General features: G+C 37.1%; 1 protein-coding gene and 1 long non-coding RNA gene across 3 annotated transcripts in view; both read left to right on the plus strand.

Moving 5' to 3' along the window:
- chst15 (carbohydrate (N-acetylgalactosamine 4-sulfate 6-O) sulfotransferase 15) overlaps nt 1-18,136 on the plus strand; it is a 29,034-nt gene extending 10,898 nt beyond the window's left edge. The window contains exons 1-8 of one of the 2 annotated variants that reach the window (XM_084392775.1): nt 10,311-10,397; nt 11,543-12,372; nt 13,432-13,771; nt 14,029-14,172; nt 14,834-14,990; nt 15,137-15,293; nt 16,895-17,042; nt 17,207-18,136. In XM_084392775.1, coding sequence (XP_084248901.1) covers nt 11,944-12,372; nt 13,432-13,771; nt 14,029-14,172; nt 14,834-14,990; nt 15,137-15,293; nt 16,895-17,042; nt 17,207-17,391 — 1,560 coding nt within the window. In that variant the 5' untranslated portion in view covers nt 10,311-10,397; nt 11,543-11,943 and the 3' untranslated portion in view covers nt 17,392-18,136. Of the gene's footprint in view, nt 1-10,310; nt 10,398-11,542; nt 12,373-13,431; nt 13,772-14,028; nt 14,173-14,833; nt 14,991-15,136; nt 15,294-16,894; nt 17,043-17,206 lie in introns of those variants that run through there. The other variant, XM_084392774.1, reaches the window with a different exon arrangement.
- A 1,851-nt stretch (nt 18,137-19,987) lies between these two features.
- The window catches only part of LOC311280547, a 43,517-nt gene continuing 43,049 nt past the window's right edge, over nt 19,988-20,455 (plus strand). The window contains exon 1 of the long non-coding RNA XR_014625697.1: nt 19,988-20,303. This is a non-coding gene — a long non-coding RNA (uncharacterized lncRNA). The remainder of the gene's footprint in view (nt 20,304-20,455) is intronic.

Genomic DNA, 20,455 nt, shown 5'->3' on the forward strand with positions numbered 1-20,455 from the left:
ACTGCTCTTTTCAGCGTGGATTACATAAACAGTTCTCCCCAGCTTCCTTGCTTTGGTGCTACACACGCTGCACCGAATAAGACATTAAAGCCTTCCATCAATGCAATGACAGCCTGAAATCAACAGCAAACCACATGCCCCATGTTTCAAGCACTGAGAAGCAAACATCTTCTTCAAACCGCAGAACAAATCTGCTCAACTGAACATGAGCCTGTCATCACATATATACGCATGCTGGAGTATCAGAGAGGGAATAAAGGGGCACTGAGAAAGGCCTGCTTCAGCAGGAGTTCATATAACATCACCCATAAGCACATCTGTCTGCCAGATGGGTCCCGATTTATACAAGATGTTGCTAATAATAACTTCTGTATTATTTATGCCCTTGAATTTATCAGCTTAGGAAAAGACAAGTAGCATTTTAATGAAAAAAGTTCAGGCTTTACTGATCTACTGCAATGATAAATACCAAGTGCACAGCGCTATAATTTAGTGTCACGTGGTTTATAGTGACAAAAATAATAATTTAGGCCCTGATTTGGTAAAGGTTTGCATAAATAAAAAAACATGCAAACTTAACAGCACACAAAATTGATACAAAATAGGATATCTTGTCAGTTAGTGTAGATTTTCCTTGATTCAATATGCAATTTGCGTGTCTCTATAAAAGTGCACAATCAAGGGCAGAGTCAATGCAAATAATTACATTGCACCTGCAAAGTAATTTGTCAAGTCTGAAATAAATTATGGAAGCTGTGTCTGCAAATTAACATGACTGAATGACAAGTATTAATCTGATTCAGGTTATGCACCAGCTGCCGTCACTATGATAAAACGGAGACATTGAGAACCGAGAACACATAGATGTAGGCTACCCAGTGCTGCTCGAATGGATTAATGTGATACAAATGTTTTTCTATGCAATTGTTTTATTCAAAATTACATTTAGCACACAAAATCATCACTGAATGTATGCATGCATTATATACAGCACACTTTATCTGTAAGAAAAGCACAGAACCATTTTGAGACATTTTTGAAAATAATTTATTTTCTTTCTTTTTTTGTTTAGTAAATAAGCAAGTCATCATTTTGGGTGAACTGTCCCTTTACGGCAAGACACACCAGGCAAAAACATTCAGTCGCACAAATGTCGCACAGACATTTTTGGGGGATATTAAGAATACTAAGTTGTCAGGCACACGCTGAGAATCGATTGAGAATTGATGTCACGGGCCAAATTTAAACATAAACTAAAATATATATGTAAAAAGGGCACTTATCAAGTCAGAGGCCAAAAGGGCATGCATGCGCTTGAGCACCACTTGGGGTCTGAAAACATTGTTTTTTCATGCAGTGGTCAATTTTGAGATTTTTGACTATTTTGCTTCCATAACATGTATTCTTTCAGACTAGTTGAAAAAAAACATCCAAAATTTACATTTAACCCTCTGAGCCTCATCATTTTTAGGTCATACTTGGTATCTTCACAGCCTTGAAATGAAACTTTTTTTTTAGGAAAATCAGTGTATTATATTTTCAGTAATATTTTTTTATTATTATTTAGTAATGCGAGGAGATTTTATGATACTATGCAATATTTAGAACATTTGTGAATTGTTCTCCATTTAATTATTTTTGGTTTTTAAAAATTAGGTTTCAATAAATGCAATCTTTCAGATTAAAATAGTGAAGGCCTTTAAAATCTATTTATTTTAAGTGCCATATGGAGGTGTTACATTTTTTTAACTTGTGTAATGTCATGGTGTAACCACCTGTATAGCTCCCTATATAAATATATAGAAAGGCTATTGGATTCCCTATAGTTGGTTTTTAGACAATTTCTTTTATTAGGTTTTGCATTTAGCTATATATTTAGACATTCTAAAAGGCTACTTTTTGTCTAGGTTTGGATATTTTTTTTAGATAAGTATCAGGGTTTGCATTATGATTACTTACAATCAAACATTAACATTTTGTTATAGGGAAAACACATGGAAAGCATTTTTGTTATGTTGTAATATGAGTTCATTATATGAACCTATTTTTAACCTATTTACACATATCCTACTTTATCACCATAACAAACCGCCTGCATTCACGTTTAGACTTAATATATATATTTATTTTATATATCTTCAAATAGAGACATTTTCAAATGCTGCCTAGTGTTGACAAGGGAACTAGAACATCTGAGGTTTTTCCACAGTGTGACTATTAATTGAACTGTCACTTCTGGGCTGTGTTTGTCAGATGTCACATCCTTGTACCCAAAGCCTTCATTTATAATGTCTTGTGTCTTTCTTTCAATTTCATTTGCAGACCATTTAATCAACGCTGTCATTGTCAGTTGGGAAACAAATTTCATGCATGAGACCACATTGAAAAGCTTGGAATTTTTTCTTTACTTTAACCCAGAAATAAATTGGTAAAAAAAAAAAATTGACAAACAGAATAAGATTTTTTTGTTTATTTTTCAATTCAGTTTTTCACTCACATTGTTAAGCTGTTTATTATTATAAAAATTTTTTAAAGAAGCAAAATAGAAGAAATTTTGACCTCTGAATGTTGCTGTAGTTGTCAAAGGGCCCTATCTTGCACCCAGCGCAATTTACTTTGTACACGGACGCATGTATCATTCCTATTTTGCACCCGCGCAAAGCGGACTTTTTCCTCCACAGAAGCAAGTCGGTTAACTAAGAAATACACTTGCGCTCCCCGGGGCGGTTCAGCGCAAAGAGGAGGCGTGTTCCGGCGCAAACGTTCCCTCATGCTATTTTACAGGTTTAGAAAACAATTGCGCCACTAACCGAAAAAAAAAAACAGTTTAAAGTCAGTGGCGCGTTGCGCATGTTATTCATATGCTATTTTAAGGGCGCATGCTTGGCCTTAAAGGAGAACTCCGGTCAATTTTAACATTGAGCTCATTTTTTTGTACATTTGGAGTGCTGTCAATACAGAGAACAACGACAAAAATCGGTGTTGCCTACACCGAGTTATTCTATTTTTAAAATTTGCACCCTATTGACTTCAATGGGGCAAGTAGTAAGCCTGCTTTTTAGCCTCTTAACATCCTTTAAGTGTCATTACAAGTGCACAGAAAATGTGAGTGATTCCTTCCGAGTGAACACGAGTGGATCTGACTGCAGTAGATGTTAGAGATATTAATAAAAATGTCGGTGGAAGGCCATAGTAATCGATTGTCGAGTTCACGCGCGTGATCATAGGTACTAAACCTATGCGCGTGAACTCGACAATCGATTACTATGGCCTTCCACCGAAAACAGGATGTAAACAAAGGTATGAGCGCTGGCTGAATTAACTTCATTTTTATTAATATCTCTAACATCTACTGCAGTCAGATCCACTCGTGTTCACTCGGAAGGAATCACTCACATTTTCTGTGCACTTGTAATGACACTTAAAGGATGTTAAGAGGCTAAAAAGCAGGCTTACTACTTGCCCCATTGAAGTCAATAGGGTGCAAATTTTAAAAATAGAATAACTCGGTGTAGGCAACACCGATTTTTGTCGTTGTTCTCTGTATTGACAGCACTCCAAATGTACAAAAAAATGAGCTCAATGTTAAAATTGACCGGAGTTCTCCTTTAATCAATGTAGCTTGTGCACAACACGCATACACTTTGATTCTCTCATCTACACACAGACGCAGCAGTTATCATTTTTGCAAATCATACATTATTACGAAAGATAGATAGATAGATAGATAGATAGATAGACAGTTTATTATAAAAGCATACATCTAGCTTACACATTTACCCAAATTATCATACGCCTGTTTAACCGAAGTTAATTTGGGTGTGTTTCTCCATCCCCAACGTCCCTGACGGGAACGTCGGTCTCCTCGGCTGTGAAGCGCTCCTCGCGTGCGCCTGGCAAACCCGCTGTTATAATAGGAATCCGCTTTAGAACAAGCGCGCCTGCTCTTAAAGGGAATGTGAGATGTCGCTCTGATTGGTTTATTTCACGTTACGCCCAAACCACACCTATGAATAATGAAGCTACTTCAGACCAACCCCTTTTAGATTTGCGCCAGGCGCAAGAGTCATTTATCCCGCCGGGAAAATAGCAACAGCGCCAAGACCCGCCCACAAAATGTTTTTGTTGCGCATTTTTCGATTTATGTTGATATTTCAGCTCAGCAAATGTCAGAGCATGTCAGAACACCTCCAGGGCCCAGAAAACCCCTCAGACCTCAGAGGGTTAACGCCTGAACAATCATTGTGTGTAAACATGTACTGCTAACCAAACAGGTAACTAAGCCTTTCATTATGAGAGTCTATAAAAAGGTTGGGAAAAAAGAAAAAGAGTGATTGTATTAACAGAGAAATTTGACACTGTCACAATGCTTTGAATAGGTGACTTCAATGAATATGTAACTAAGTGCATCCATAGAATATTATTCAGTTTGATGTAATCAGTATACTAATATAAGTGACTGACTGATGCCATTTCAGACTCGGCTCCACTGAGCTTCATTATCCGTCTCTATTGGCTGCCGCATTCATTCATTTCCTCTCACTTGTACTGACTGTGGAATAGATGTTATCCCTGCATGTTTTCCCTCTATTGACACTGCACAAATGGAATGTGTACTTGTTAGTCTGTATGCGTGTTTGTGTTTGAGTGTGTGTGTATTAGAGGAGAATATAGATTAACTCAGGAAGAGATGATAGCGAGCATTTTGCTTTCTGTGTCTTCTTTGAGCTGGAGAAGTGGATTGTAATTTCACAGACTCACTCACATTTAAAATGTGAGTCAAGAATGCATATAGATAGACAGATAGACAGATAGATAGATAGATAACACTTTAAAATGCTGAATGTCATTGCATTAGAAAAAAAAATTTCAAACCATTTGCCATCTGCAAAAAAAAAAGACAGGCTTGTTCATCACACTATTGGTGCCTTCACGTGCTATGGTAATTATGGTAAATACCAAAAGCCGACATGGAAAATGCACATGAACACCCCCTCATGTGGTATTTTCAACTGGGCAACAACGAGTTGCCGAGATGAGATAACCTTTGACCTTTTCAAAATGCCGGAGAGCAACGCAAGAGTCTTGAATACTGTTAGCGGATAGTTTTTGTAGCCTATACAATGTTGTGTCATTAACGATTGCAATATAATGCGTTAACACTCAATTTTCAACTTCGCCGCAATTTCCTTGGTTCATATTTAATCATTTTATGTCATGTTTTATTTTTTTTTAATTATTAATTATGTTTTAATCATCAGAAAGCACCACACTTACGTTTTTTTTTTGTTTTTGTTTTTTTTGTAAAGATAAAAAAGATACTCTACTGACACAAACCTTGCGGGTACTACATTACAACAACAAAAGCACTTGAACACAACACACTGGTAAATACCAGTTCACAAGTGGAAAATATCATCTTTTCCATAGCACGTGAAGGCAGCATTAGTACATGTTCCACTGAAGTGTACAAATACTTTTTTTAATTTCTATTTACTCATTGAAAGGGGTGGTTGATTAATTTCACTTTTCTAACTTTAGTTAGTGTGTAATGTTGCTGTTTGAGCATAAACAACATCTGCAAAGTTACAACGCTCAAAGTTCAAAGCAAAGGAAGATAAAGAAAATTATTTTTAAGGACTACAACAAATGGCTGGTAAGGACTACACAACATTCCTCCCGGGTTAGTGACATCACCAACCCTAAAATTGACATAAACCCTGCCCATGTTGAGAAGAGGAAGAGTTTTTGTAGTCGAGCACATTTGTGAGTCTGCTAAAGCTGTCACATCCGTCTTTTCACATGCAATACAGTAAGTAACACAAATGCAATATCATATCACTCTGTAGGCATCTTACAACAGATCCCTCTGTGCCGGGAGCAGCAGCTCATTTGCATTTAAAGGGACGCACTCGAAACTATGTGTTTTTACTGACCCTCAAAAAGGGACAACTTTAACATGCTGTAAAACTGATCTGTGGGGTATTTTGAGCTAAAACTTCACATACACACTCTGAGGACAACAGAGACTTATTTTACACATTGTAAAAAGGGGCATTATACCACCCCTTTAAAGTTTACTTTGCAATACTCTGTTCCAAGTTCATTTAACTCACTCTTTGTTCATAAATTTACTCATTACTCATTTACTCATTAAATTTCAGTAAACAACACATTCGATTTCTTGTTTCACTTTGTAAGACTATATCTACAAAATATAGGTAATGAGGTACCCAACCGACCACAGAGACCTCAAAGCTTGGTACACAACACACAATAAAGGTACCAGTGATAGAGTAGAGCACAGCAAAACAGCAAGTTGCTAATCCTAACAACCAAAGTAACGATAAAACTGTGTAAATACAACTAGAAAACAGTGAAAATGCAACCTTATTAATTATTCATGTCCCAGTGCATGATGGGAACACCAGTATCAGAAAGTTGAGTAGGTTTTACTTAATTTTATAACTTTGATATTCACTCAAATAATCAACAAGTAAAACAAGTAGAATATTATTTTAAGTTCAAGGTTTAATTTCTACAAGCTTGAATTGAGTACTAATATTTAATTCTTGCCTGAACTAACTTATTTAATCTAAAAATACATTTGTTTTTTTCTATAGTATTTACTTCACCACATAATCTTTTTTATCAGTGTGTTATCTGTTGATTTGTCATTCAAAACCTTTTGTAAAATGTTTTACAAACTGTGTTTGTGCAATGAAAATGTCACTTGGTTTGATATTTCTGTTATCTATTGCAATGACATTTATTCTTTTTTTAGTGTTGCATGATTGTCCATATTTATTTGATGGCTACTGATATGTAAAAGCATCCACAGATCACACTAACTTGTGACACATATTCTGCCCCTTCTACTGCTGTGCTTCTCCTCACAATATTCCAAGTATTGCATCCCCCCCAGTCCCTCCCTCCCTCCCTCCCTCCCTCCCTCCCTCCCTCCCTCCCTCCCTCCCTCATGGTGTATTGTAGGCTACTACTTAAGCTATGACTCCCACCCACCCCCCAGATCCTTGGCATCCCCTTCCATCCACCCGGATCCATTCCTGCATACTCTGATCAATTAGTCATGGCACTGGCTGGCACGGACAGAGTAGCCTCTGTGCTCGGAGGCAGTGGTCTTGACAGCTCTACTGCCCTCTTTTTATGACTCTGGAAATGGGTGAGGGAGGGGGCTCAGAGAGATGTATGTGAAAAATGTCCTGCTGCACTGATAAAGGAACATCACAGCATCCTGACGCCAAATGCTCATTCAAGAGTATTACCAACCCAACATAGCAACAAAGGCTGTCTCCGAAATCGCATACTCTCGAGTAGGTACTTATTTTGAATAAGTAATTACTTCACGACTGCTAAAAAAGTACGTTCTATATAGTATGAATGTGTGTAGTATGAATTTATTTGTCCGCCATGTTGTCATTATCATGTGACCTATATCAGCGTCCGCTATGTCGCTTCAAGGCCATTCATGAATCTTCTCCTGTGGCCTCATGGGATAGTAAAGTATCCATCATATGCACACTTCAGAATCTCGCCGGAAGTAGGTCATCAGGGTACTTTTTTGCCTAATGTTTTGTGAGTACTGTGAATTCAGACATACTTCTTTTCGGGGTATTCTGGAAACCTGTTTGAAATAGTGATAAATGGGATAAAAGTGGTAATGAACTGCATTTTTATTAAAGGAATATTTCACCGCTGGAAAGATTAATGTGTATTTAAATTGGGTCATTTATGTAGTAGAAATGTGAAATTATTTTAGAAGTTTATGCCTTCTAGACTGGGAAAAGCCAGAAAATGTATTGAAAGACAACAACTCCCAGAATGCACTTGCTTCGCTGCCCTACGAGGCCACTCCCAAGCCACGCCTGCCGGTTACAGAGGGCAGTATAGGAAGAAATTATACAACTAGGCTACTAGTTGACTCGAAACTGAAAAGACGTCGTTTTATCATGAGATCCCACCCCCTATGGGCGGGATGAAATCATGCGGAACTAGCTCCTACTACTGGCTGTAGTCTCTGGCCAAAAAAGCCTCCGATGACGCAAAATGACGATTTTTGCGTCATCTGAGTTTTTTTTCCAGACACACAATACAGAAATCTCTCGTCTCAGGGGGACATGAGGGAGGGAAGCCGGTCATTCGAAAATACTACCGGGTTTCTATACAAAGCTTAATGCTAATTGGTGAAGTATCCCTTTAAACACTTTACAATGCTCACTGAGGTCTACTTATGATGTTAACAAGATTTTTACATTAAAACAAAAACATCCTAATTAATAAGTAATAGGCTTGAAGTAATAACTCTTGGTTGTGGCAAATAAATAAAGTACTTGGAGTTAAAACACATATAATTGACAGGATAACGGTGTTTCGTGTAAACGTGTGTTTCATAAATTCATTATGAATGAATGACCATCGTTTTTCGCAATGTCGGTCTTACATTCATTGTTCATCATCTTTATCATTCACCTGTGAACCATGCCTTTCACATGTCTAAACGGTAAATCATTACTTTGTTTTATTTTTAAATGACACTTAGTTGTGCACAAATTACACACTAAACACATAACTTTGTAAATGATAACAGAATTTTCATTTTTGGGTGAACTATCCCTTTAACCTGTATGGACCCTTGAATTGTGTCGGCTTTGCATAAACAACATCGAAAGCATCAATAGGCACGCACTTTGTAGAGCTCCTCACTTGTCGTTTTGATTGGCAGATATAATGATGGAGCTTCTCAGTAATGAATCACTGAGCTGTGGACTGCTGTGGCGTTCCCGCAGCGAGTGTTCATTTCAACATTAACGCATCCTCTCTCTGTCCCGGGCTCCTCCTCTACTTCAGTCAGATCCATAATGAAAACATGCTCGCAGATGCCACCTCCCCACACTTAGAGCTGGGTTTGTTATTCTGAAATATATTTAAAGTGGCAGCACACGTCAGCCCAACCCCATGCTAAAGTCATCAGAAATGTAACGCTTGTGCTTAAAATAAACACCCACGCTGACAGCGATGGAGGTCCTCGTTGCTACGCTTTACCTCAAACTCTTATTTTCGGCACGAATAGCGAGACCTCACTTATTTTCAATCAATGTGACTCAGATGCACAATCTGTCACTAGGATGTAATTTAAGGTCACCGTACACATACAAACACTCCCAGTGTCTATTTTTCCATAGCAACACTGATCAATGACACCTGCCTTCATCTCCATGGGAACACACATGTCCTCTTTTGACTACCTTCCCTCTTTTTCTTTCATTACTCTCTCTCCATTTCTCTGTCTATCACCCTCTCTCTCTCTCTCTCTCTCTGAGCGTTATACAAACCATTTCGTGCACAAATAGGAAATTATCTATCATTTATGAGACCCACATCTATTTATTAGTTCAGCATGGATTACTGTGGTCTGTGTGGGCTTCAGTAGAGTCACATTTCTGTTAATGATCTCCCCAAGGTAAATTTAACCACAATTAGGCGGTAAATAACAGCCCTGAACTGTCTGATGAAATGATGAAGGCAAACCCTCCACCAGAGGATCCTGGCGGCCCTTTAATTTGCCAAAATACAAGGAAGAAACCAACATTTTTAGGTTTTTAAAAGCCCTGCTCTAGAATTTCCAACCCCGCATATTCAGCAATAAACAAGCCATTAGGTCTACATTGAGGAGAAATGCTTTGCTGTTCAGTTTCGTGTTTTTCTCCCACCAGCCTGACAATCTCTTCCAACATTTGTAGGAAGAGATTGCAAGGAAGTGTCCTTGAGTTTAATACAAACACACAATTACAAGGAAGATACATAATTAGAGCATGCTGGTCCTAAACATTCACTTGTGGACATTTATCAAGAATGAAGCCATTAGTTTTAGCAAAGAAAACCCAAAACAAACTGTCCAATGGATAAATTTTTTTTTTTTTTTTTTTAAATTATAATAATGATATTCCCCTAAAATAACATTAATTGACATTGCATGATATAGATTTTTATTATTTTTTATATAAATTATTGTGAAATATTGGTGATATGTAGACCTACATTATAATGAAGTAATACATATAGCAATTCTTATATTTTTTCAATGTTTTATCCAATAATTCATTTCATGGTTATGAAGCGTCTTGCTGTTTAGTTGTTGTTTTGTTTTTGTTTTCATGGACTTTTAGTTTGTTTCTCATTATTTCCTGTTTCCTTGGTTGTCTTGGTTATTCACTGATTTCACACACCTGTTCCTGATTTAGATCATTAGTTTATTCAGTATATAGTCCTCAATTTCAGTTGTTCTTTGTCTGGTGTTTACTGCGGTCTTTTGTTTTGTGTAATAAAGTTACTACTGCATTTAGAGCTGCTACTCCTCAGCCTAATCACTTCCTCAGGTGAATGCGATTTCTGTCTATTTATCATAACTAAAATTTTGTGGTTACTGAAACTGGTTACTGTGGTTTGATAAACCTTCTTGAGATATATATACACTACTGTTCAAAATTCTGGGATCAGAAAGATTTTTTTTGAAAGAAAGAAATGCATACTTTATTCAGCAAGGGTGGATCAAAAGTGGCAGTAAAGAAAATGTATGTTTCAAATAAATCTGCTTCTTCTGAACTCTTTTCATTAAAGAAAAGAATGATTTGGGGGGGAAAAGTATCAGTTTCCACAAAAATATTAAGCAGCACGCCAAATCAGCATATTAGATTGATCATTTAGCTTTGCCATTACAACAATAAATTACATTTTCAAATCTATTAAGATAGAAAACAGTTATTTTAAACTTTACTATCATTTACAATATTACTGTTTTTACACCATTTTTGATCGAATAAATGCAGCCTTAGTGAGCATACTTCTTTCAAAACAATAAAAAAAAAAAATCTTACCGACCCCAAACTTTTAAACAGTAGTGTAAATGGTGTATACTTGTATGCATAAATACTTCTATCTATACAACTTCTGCATATTATAGATACTTTAAGACACCAAACCTTTTGTTCAGACCTTAAATAGAGCAGGTCAGACCCCCTCAAACCTCCCTGCACTTCCATCTGTTTTCTCTGAATTTCTGCTTCAATTTCACAACACATTTCTTGTATCATTTGTATCATTGCCAGGAATGGAAGAAACCGTAAGTAAGAGAGACACAGAGAGCAGGAAAGAGAAAGAGTGGAGGTTGTCAAATAAATGTATCTATTAGCTTGCAGCTGGTCTACTGTGTTCTTAATTAGGCCTGTCCTGAGGCTATAATGTCTAAATGGATTACGCCCTAAACTCTCCAAAACACACATACGCTGTGCAGCCATACATACATACCCACACACACACACCATATGTCACACAGTCTGTGGCCTGTATGATGTTCCTGCCATCCTTTCTTTGATGCTTATCCAAACCCCATCACAGAGTTACTGGCATGTGTGAGAGACAGAAACAGAGTATTACCAACATCCACTGCTTCCTAGACTCAAATCAATGAACCATCTTTGTGTATTTACGGTTTATTGCTTTTTTTTTTTTTTTTGTCTTGCAGGAATAGACCTTTCTGTTATCTGAGCTTCTGTTGGGGCGTTTTTGACCTTGACAACCAAATCCGCACGGTGTTTTTGCTGGTGCGCTGTCAACCCCGCTGCCGCTGTGTCATTTGTGGCAACTAAATTGAAGGAGTGCTCCAATCGTCTTGCCCCTCGCCACGCGTGCGGGAAGCCCTGCTCATTCCACTGTCTGTCTTCCTGCCCACAAACATTCCATTATAAACAATGACCTGAAGCCATATAGCATCTGGTCCATGAAAGATGTTGATTTCATTGGCAAAACACCGCTCTTTTGGGTTATGGTGCACTGAGCGGTATGATGGAGCAGACCTCATACAATAACTCACATCGATGGGATTCACTTTATATGCAAAGTGAACACAACTAACGCAATACAAAAATGGACCACAAGCATGGCCTTCTAAACGCCTTTGATGAAAAACTGGAGTACTACAAAAACAAGCCCAGCAACAGGTCGATGAGTGTATGGACTTTCATAGAGAACAACAGAGCACAACATCAAGCATGGGGCCCATGGACACTCTGGTCTGTACGGAAAATCAAAATCTTAAGCTTCCTTTTTGGACTTACAGTCACCGTTCTAATCATGGCGTCTTACATCTTGACGAGGGACCAGAAAGGGCTCTTTTTAACGCCGTCACCGTATCACCTTACCGTAGTGTCTCATCTGGCACAGCAACCCCTTAATCTGTCTTTCACTACTGACAACACAGTTGTGAGAGATGTTGTGAGGAGGATTGTAGCCAAAGTGGATTTCAGTCGTAGAAGAGTGCCTGACCTGGGAGAAGTGAGAGAGAAAGAGGCAAACGTATGTGCATTTGAGTTACATTGCTATATATATATAATTGCAAAATATACTTGATTTTTTAACAAAAAAAACCTAAAACAAAAAAACATTGTTGCTTCATTGGACATTGTCCAGGATCTCTGGAAGAAAATTAGGCCCATAGCATTAAAAATACAGCAGAGTATTTCATTTTACACATGGGGTACTTTTTTTATCCCTCTATGGTCATATGAAAAAAATAAAATAAAAAAAATGCTTTTTTAGGCAGCAAACACTTAATATGGGTTTGGTGCACACAGGGATAACAAAGTACCCCATGTGTAAAATGAAATACTCTGCTGTATCTTTAATGCTGATGGCCTAATTTTCTGCCAGAGGTCCTGGACATCTTGTTCAGATACATGGCATCATGGATTTGATCAAATACCAACAGATAAAAAAAATCTAAACCTGACACCCTCTGCTAGAAATCTTATAACGGGCCATGTTTGGATCTTCCGACAGGACAGTGATCCAAAAACAAACATCAAAATCAAAACAAAAATGGGTCACTGAGCAAAAATCTGCAAATGGCCATCCCAGTCCCCAGACCTGACGCTTTGAAATTTCATTAACAATGCAGATTTATTTTTTACAGCCATCTTTGATCATATTTACCAAGGGGGCAAATAATTCAGTACTGTAAATAATATGCCAAACCAAAACCGATTTCATGATAATGCTGTATCATTTTTATAAAAATGGGTGGCAAACTTAAATTACATAAAAGTCAAGGGATATGTCAGTAATTCATGAGTTGAACTGGAAAGTTCAAACAGCATTTATTTGAAATATATATTATTTTATAACCCGATAAATGTTTTTACTGTCACTTATGATCAATTTAATGCCTCCGTACATTATAAATGTAGTCATTTCTTAATTAAATCTCAATAAAGATCAATAAAATCCTACTGACCCCAAACTTTTGAACTGTATTGTATAAAGCAAATACACACCTTCATAGATAAACATGTGCAAGCTACACTCTGTCAAATCTTAGTTTACTATCATAAGCCTTCTGGTCTTTCTCGTCCACAGATATTCACTGCTATTCCTCGAATATTTCTTCCCAATCTCAAGAACCCCTGCTGGTATGAAGAATTCTTTGGGAATATCACAGCCGATCCATATGGGAAAAACTTGTATGCCCTTTACTCAAAGCGCTTCCAAGCAATATACGACCACCTGCGCAGAGCGTTTCCAGCTCACCTGCATCAGCATGCAGGTAGACATTACCGCCTGCGCTGCCTGCCCTTCTTTTACATCATCGGCCAGCCCAAGTGTGGCACCACAGATCTCTACGACCGCTTACGGCTACATCCAGAGGTCCATTTCACCACGATGAAGGAACCACACTGGTGGACACGAAAGAGGTTTGGTGAGTTTCACAAAAAAAAAGATAATTCGACCATCAGTTTAAAAATGTGAATTCATGATGCTGGTTGGTCTTTGTGTCAGGAAAATGTTCATCACTCCCATTTTCTTACAATGCAAAGCATCTGCTTAATGTTAGACAGATCATTGGGTTCCATCACATTAATTTTATGACACAAATTTTACAGCTATAGAACAGATGCCATGTAATTCTGTTTGCAAACTTTGAAATAATTGTACTTTGTTTTCCCCTGGTTTAAGGTATCATCAGGTCAGGCAATGCTTTTCAGAACCCCTATCCACTGAACGACTACCTGGATCTTTTTGACCAAGCAGCCAATCAGATTCAAGATCACTTGATGAGCAACTCCTCCAAAAGCCACAAAAAAGTCAACATCATAATCGGTAATAATTATTGCGTTTCAGTCGTGTTTTAGGTTTAGTTACTTGCGTAGGTTCTTTCTTTAAGGCAGGGATTCGCAAACTATTTGTAAGCCGAACCTCTCTGACCTAAAATATTTACTTGAAGTACCCTCTGAAAATGTAAGTTAATATTTCAACTATTTAATAACACAATGGCATGTTCATGGTTCTCTGATGTCGGCTAATAGTCCCATGACATGCAGGTACAGTAAACAAATAAATCTTTTTTTTTTTTTGTAAGTGCTTTATTTTGATTTGTTTTTATTTTAAGATGATTTATTTTAATTTTACAATTTTATAATTGAATGAATTACTAGCTTTCCATCAACTCATGAACTCCAGTTTTAGGTATTGTATAGTTTTTGAGGCTGCTGAAAGTTCTCCAATTAAATTCACATCGTCTATAAACCCAGACATTCTCATTAGAGGTGCCAGATGTTATAGTCAAGGTCTTTCCTCTTGTTATGACTCATACCAGAGGTATTAAAATAAAATTAGAGGCAAAAAACAGCCCAGACAAAAACAAACACTAATATCATTCATCAGATTATCCCTGTCTTCAAATGAAATATCAAGTTGGTTGGGATCAAGCAGGATTGTAAACTTTTACTAATAATCTCAAACACATTTGTTTGATTGACAGGTGAAGCGAGCGCATCCACAATGTGGGACAATAATGCTTGGGTTTATTTTTACGACAATGGAACGGGTGTGGAGCCTCCTTTTCTGGTGCAAGACTTCATTCATGCTGTCCAACCAGATGCCAGATTCATTGTGATGCTCAGAGACCCAGTAGAGAGGTACTAATCCAATTTTCAAATATTTATATTTACAGTATTATCATAACCAGTATTAGACTACTGTGTGAGAGATGCTCTTTAGATTGCCCTCTTACCTTTTATTGTGTTTGTCTGTGCTCTGTGTGTATTTGTGTGTGAGAGAGCAGGCTTTACTCAGACTATCTATACTTTGGCATGGCTAATAAATCTTTGGAGGATTTTCATGAGCGAGTATCAGAATCGCTGCACCTGTTTGAGGGCTGCTTGGCTGAGAGGTCCATCCGTTCCTGCATTTACAACACCACTCTCAACAACCTGATGCCTGTGAGTGCAATATAAATCATGATCATTACCTCACATATATGATATTGCTATCTTAAAGGGATAGTACACCTAAAAATGAAAATTCCATACTCAACCTCATGTCGTTCCAAACCTGTGTGATTTAAAAGAGATGTAGTAACGATGCATTGAAAGTGAATTGGGAACAGGGGCTGTCAAGTTCCTAAAACGATTCCTTCAGCTCATTAAAATGTTATCTTCTCAACGATAGATGGATGTGTCTCACCAAAGCATCACAATTGGTAATTCTCATTAGGGATGGGGCTCAAATGTGGCTGGTGTGAGTCAGAGTCAGATTTTGTTCAATGTGATATGATGTAATTGGTTCAGCCACCAGGTGCAGCCGTGTAGATAAGATATTGTATGAGCTGTTCTGGCTCTTCCCCAAAGTTGTGCAGCCAGTAGATGATCTTCACCTCTGGAGAAAGCTGTTGGAAGGTGAAATGAAAGCAGTTACAGAGAAATCTAAATGTGTTTTGAAAAGTACATTGTTTTTCTGCACTGATCTGGGGATTAAAGTCATGAATGTTTGATTTATGGCTGTGATGCTGGTTGATGAACCAGAAAAACTCTGGATTGCTGCATCATTGCTGCTTAGTAGTAAATTGGATGCAATATAATACAAATAGAGGGTTGTGCACCATTCAGAATTGAATTAAGAATGTCTATTATATTCCGAACTGAATCTGAACTGAGGTATGATTTGAATGATTATTTCATTATAACTAAATTGTCATTTTGTGCACCATAGTAAACCATTTATAGAATTTCCCAGAATTCCCTGATCTCCACACTCTTCAAAATGGAGGCAAACAATATACAGATGCCAATATTTATTGGTATAAATGTTTTCTGAAAACAGTTGCGTGGTGGAATTTATTTATTTATTTTATTTTTTGGATGGCTGATTTTTTTTTTTTAATCAACACATCAAGGAATTAAATAATAAAATTGTTGCAATTTGTCTCAACTTGGAATTCCTACTCATAAATCAAGAGATAAGAATATTGTCTACTCCTTATATTATAATAGAATATATTAAATGCATATCAGAAGTGAAAAGATATAGTAACTATATCACCATATGATATATAGCAATACATAAAATTCTGTTTTAAAACAGAAAAAATTAAGGATTGTCTCATGTTTTGTTATACTGAACCTTTGGGTCCCTCTGTTGGTGAACACAATCTAATGCATTCACTTCAACAAACTCTCCTAATGATAACAAAACAGTCAAAACGGAACAAAAACAGTCTAAATTTCCAGTAATAAAAAGGTTTGAAAGCAAGCAGTGTTGTTATATTTACAACAGAAATAGGGGGACAATAGGTTGAGAACCTGTGCCTTAATACATCTGACAAAAGATTTTTCTACTGTAAATGTGTCTATTTTGTGTATGCATTACTACCACTATACTGATACTATGCATTGTTAGGTCTTTGTTGGGAACTGTGCCTTTTACTGTCTATTTCTGAATCTCTTTGAGCTTCTTGTCAATGACTAGCACAGTTGGTCTGTTTAATCGTGTCTGTCATGAATTCCAAAGAGTGTGGCACTGTATTTCTCCTCTTTATTTGTAGGTGAGACTTCAGGTGGGACTGTATGTCATTTACCTGCTGGACTGGCTGAGTGTTTTCAGTAGAGAGCAAATTCTCATCCTACGACTGGAGGATCATGCTGCCAACCGGAAATTCACTATGCGGAGAGTCTTTGAATTTCTTCAGTTGGGTGAGTTTCGTAGTTTTCATGCTTCTACATACATACATAAAGTATGATAATGTGGGTCTGCTTGTTTAACCTCTGAAGTCTTCATAAATGTGTCGTCATGTGCAAATAAGTGCAAGTATCTATTATTTCACTGACCGTGTGTTTATGCTTCATCTACCCTTCAGGTCCTCTTACTCTGCAGAAGGAAGCAGACATCACAAAGAGTCCCGCCTCAAACACCAGACGACCAGCCAATCGAAATCTAGGCCCAATGCTGCCCATAACCAAGGAGATCCTGCAGAACTTCTACAGGCCTTTTAACCAGCGCCTGGCGCAGGTGCTGAAGGACCCTGCCTTTCTCTGGACGTAGCCCTGATGAAGAGGGAATGAACAGACATGGATTATTGTAATCGATAAAAGTGAAACAAATTAAACTCTAGGCTGGTACTGGGTGGCTGGTATCACATTTGGCCAGAACTTAAATTAAAGCAAACTTCTTCTAGTGATACCACTGACTTTATTTTTATTTTATTTTTTTGCTTTGGTTATTGGTGCTGGACACTTTCATTATTGCACTTTGATACTCTTGAGAGTATTTTGGTCACAATGACCACTGAGAAATTAACAATTTATTTAGTCAGAATGACCACTGAGAAATTAATAGACAATTTATTTAATGTATCCGTTATATGGATCTGGAAGGTTTTTCAACTAAATTAAAGCATACATAAACCGAAAAGGCAGCATTAAGTATTAACATACACTAAAAACAACAACAAATAATAAAACATTGCTGTCAATGTTTTGGCTGTTACAGCTTTAATCTTTAAGAGTTTAGCTCTAAGGAAAATGTGAGAGGGTCAATTGTTGCCTGAAAAGTCAGAACGTCACCTCTGTTCAATATAAAACAAGACAATATAAAGGATTGTGGAAACTGAGCACAAAAGCCATCCTGGACATTGTACTGGGTGAATGACATCTGGTGTCACTGTAATGTAATTTTATTGTTGTAATCTGTTATTGTGACTGTACAGAGATCAGGGCAAGAATAGATTCATTCCTACTTGATTCAACTTTGATATCTTCTGATTGAATTGCAATAAATAGTGTTTTTTAATAGTTTTTCTCTAAAACGCAATAATTTGTCAGAATAAATTCTTATTATATTATTGTTATTAAAAGTAATCATAAATCATTAAAGTCACTGATAATATACATGGAAACTAATATTAATACAACACTTTCCAAAGCTGTCAATAGTTTACAATAATTTATCACTCATATGCTATATTTCAGAAATGTTGATGTAAGATTATTAGTAAAGTACCCTAACAAAGACTGTGAATATTAAGAGCTTTTAAAATGGTTACTGGTGAAAATCTACTGAAAATAATGAAATATTTGTAATTTAGCTTTAGGCTATATGCTGCTTGCAATTTATTTTTGTATAATTGGCAATCCCCCAGTTTCACAGACAAGGTTTATGCATAGTCCCAGACTAAAATGCAAGTTTGAGCTGTTTTAACTGTAAGCAACTTGAAACTTCAGTGCCATTGTTTTGTCTCAAGATGCAAACCAGTAATAGGTTTTTTTTTTTTTTTGCACATTTTTAACAGCTACTTAGATGCCCTAATTGAACTAGGGCCTAAAAAATCCTGTCTTAATCTAAACCCTGTCTGTGAAACCAGGCCTATATGTTTACTTTCGAATGGCACCCAATGGAGAAAAGTAATTTCTCACCTCTTCAGTGCATTTAATGAAATGCTATGTCCTTCATGACATCAGATGATGATTTTCAGATAGGGCTGGAGGATGGAGGAGCAAGGGAACATAACATGTTTTGGTTCACATGATGCCCTTTTTCTCCAATCCACTTTCTTCTTCTTGTTTTTTTGGCACATCACATCCTGTGTGCATATCGCCACCTACTGTGCTGTTATGTAGTCAGGGATTATTTAAGATCCTTTTTTTTTCTTCTCTTTTTCTTTTTTCCAAAATACATGCACACTTGCATTCACTTACATGTATTTTTTGTTGTTCTGCTCTACCTCTAAATCCTTCAGTGTCCAGGTATCGGATGGCACTACGTGTTCAGCTTCTCCACGCTGAACCCCTTAAGATCTAGAGTGGGGCTGAGCAACTTTTTAAGATCCCCTGTAGTCAATTTTCTCCCATAAACAACTTAGAACCGAACGTCAGTGGTGAAAGGCATAGTTCATCATAACATCGTGATATACGTACTAGCCTACATAATTCACCGCTATTGATAAATGTATCTGATTTTTCATTTCAACATAAAAATATATCAGGATAGCTGGCTTCTCTTTAGACTCACCTGCTTCGCAGTTAATGAGAAAATCATTAAAAAAGCCCACCTGCACATTGACAGGATTGGTTACAACGTAGGCCTTGTTTGTGACGTAAGAAATACCATAAATTTCAAACCCGTTTTTGAGACTGTGTTTTCTTCACTGCAGTTTTAAGAAGAAAATACTATAAAATAGCAATGGTGTTATGAATTTGCACATGGTTTGGCTTAAATCATATTAAAAACACCATAGATATATAAACAACATTAAAAACTTGATTATATAACCTTGAAACTTTTAATAAAATTATTTTGTCTAGCCCTGTGCTATATTCTATCTCTATTAAAGTCATAACCCAATAAATAGCCAACATCTGTATTCTTCTTACCCTTTTTTGGGGATATGCTCTTTCTATCCTCCATATTCCTATTTTAGTTATATATTGTTTCTTTCACATTACAGTACTCACATAAACCATTATCATGCACTCCAATTAAAAACAACGATGAGTTCAGTTACAAATCCACTTTGGTGACACAAATGCCGCATTTTGACGGTGGATCTCACTGATCGTCAAAGGGGAAATCGTGGTGGCAAGGGCGGCGCTCGTGAGCGCTCTACGGCCTCATGGACTTCATCGGCACGCGGCGGCCATCTTGACATAAACACGGTATTCGTGAGTACTGCGTATTCGGAGTCGGACGTTATACTCATTTGATGTTTAGTTACTATACACGGCATAAATATAGCCTACAGAATTCACGCTGAGACGAGTAATATAAAAATATGCATAGGCGTGTAACATTTGAGAGCGATAACATATTTTGAACCACAACTTACATTTCTGTTGGTTGCTCAAAGGCATGCTTCAGAAGTTGTGATATATATTTTATAAATCATGGATTGCAACTACTAGGACTAAAGTGAACTTTATTCAGACGTTGCCATTCCAGCGAAGATACTGGACTGACAGGTGAGTAATGTTAGCCTAAATGATGACATGTTGATTTTGGGGTGAACGTCGAAATGATCATACAAGTTTCCTACTAAAATTGGACATGAACGCCCTCTCAAGTCGTTTTGTCCACTGGGAAGCTCGGGGCTTATTTTGATACCCAAGTTCCC

The sequence above is a fragment of the Rutilus rutilus genome (assembly GCF_951802725.1).
Source record: "Rutilus rutilus genome assembly, chromosome: 21".
Taxonomy (NCBI): Eukaryota; Metazoa; Chordata; class Actinopteri; order Cypriniformes; family Leuciscidae; genus Rutilus; species Rutilus rutilus.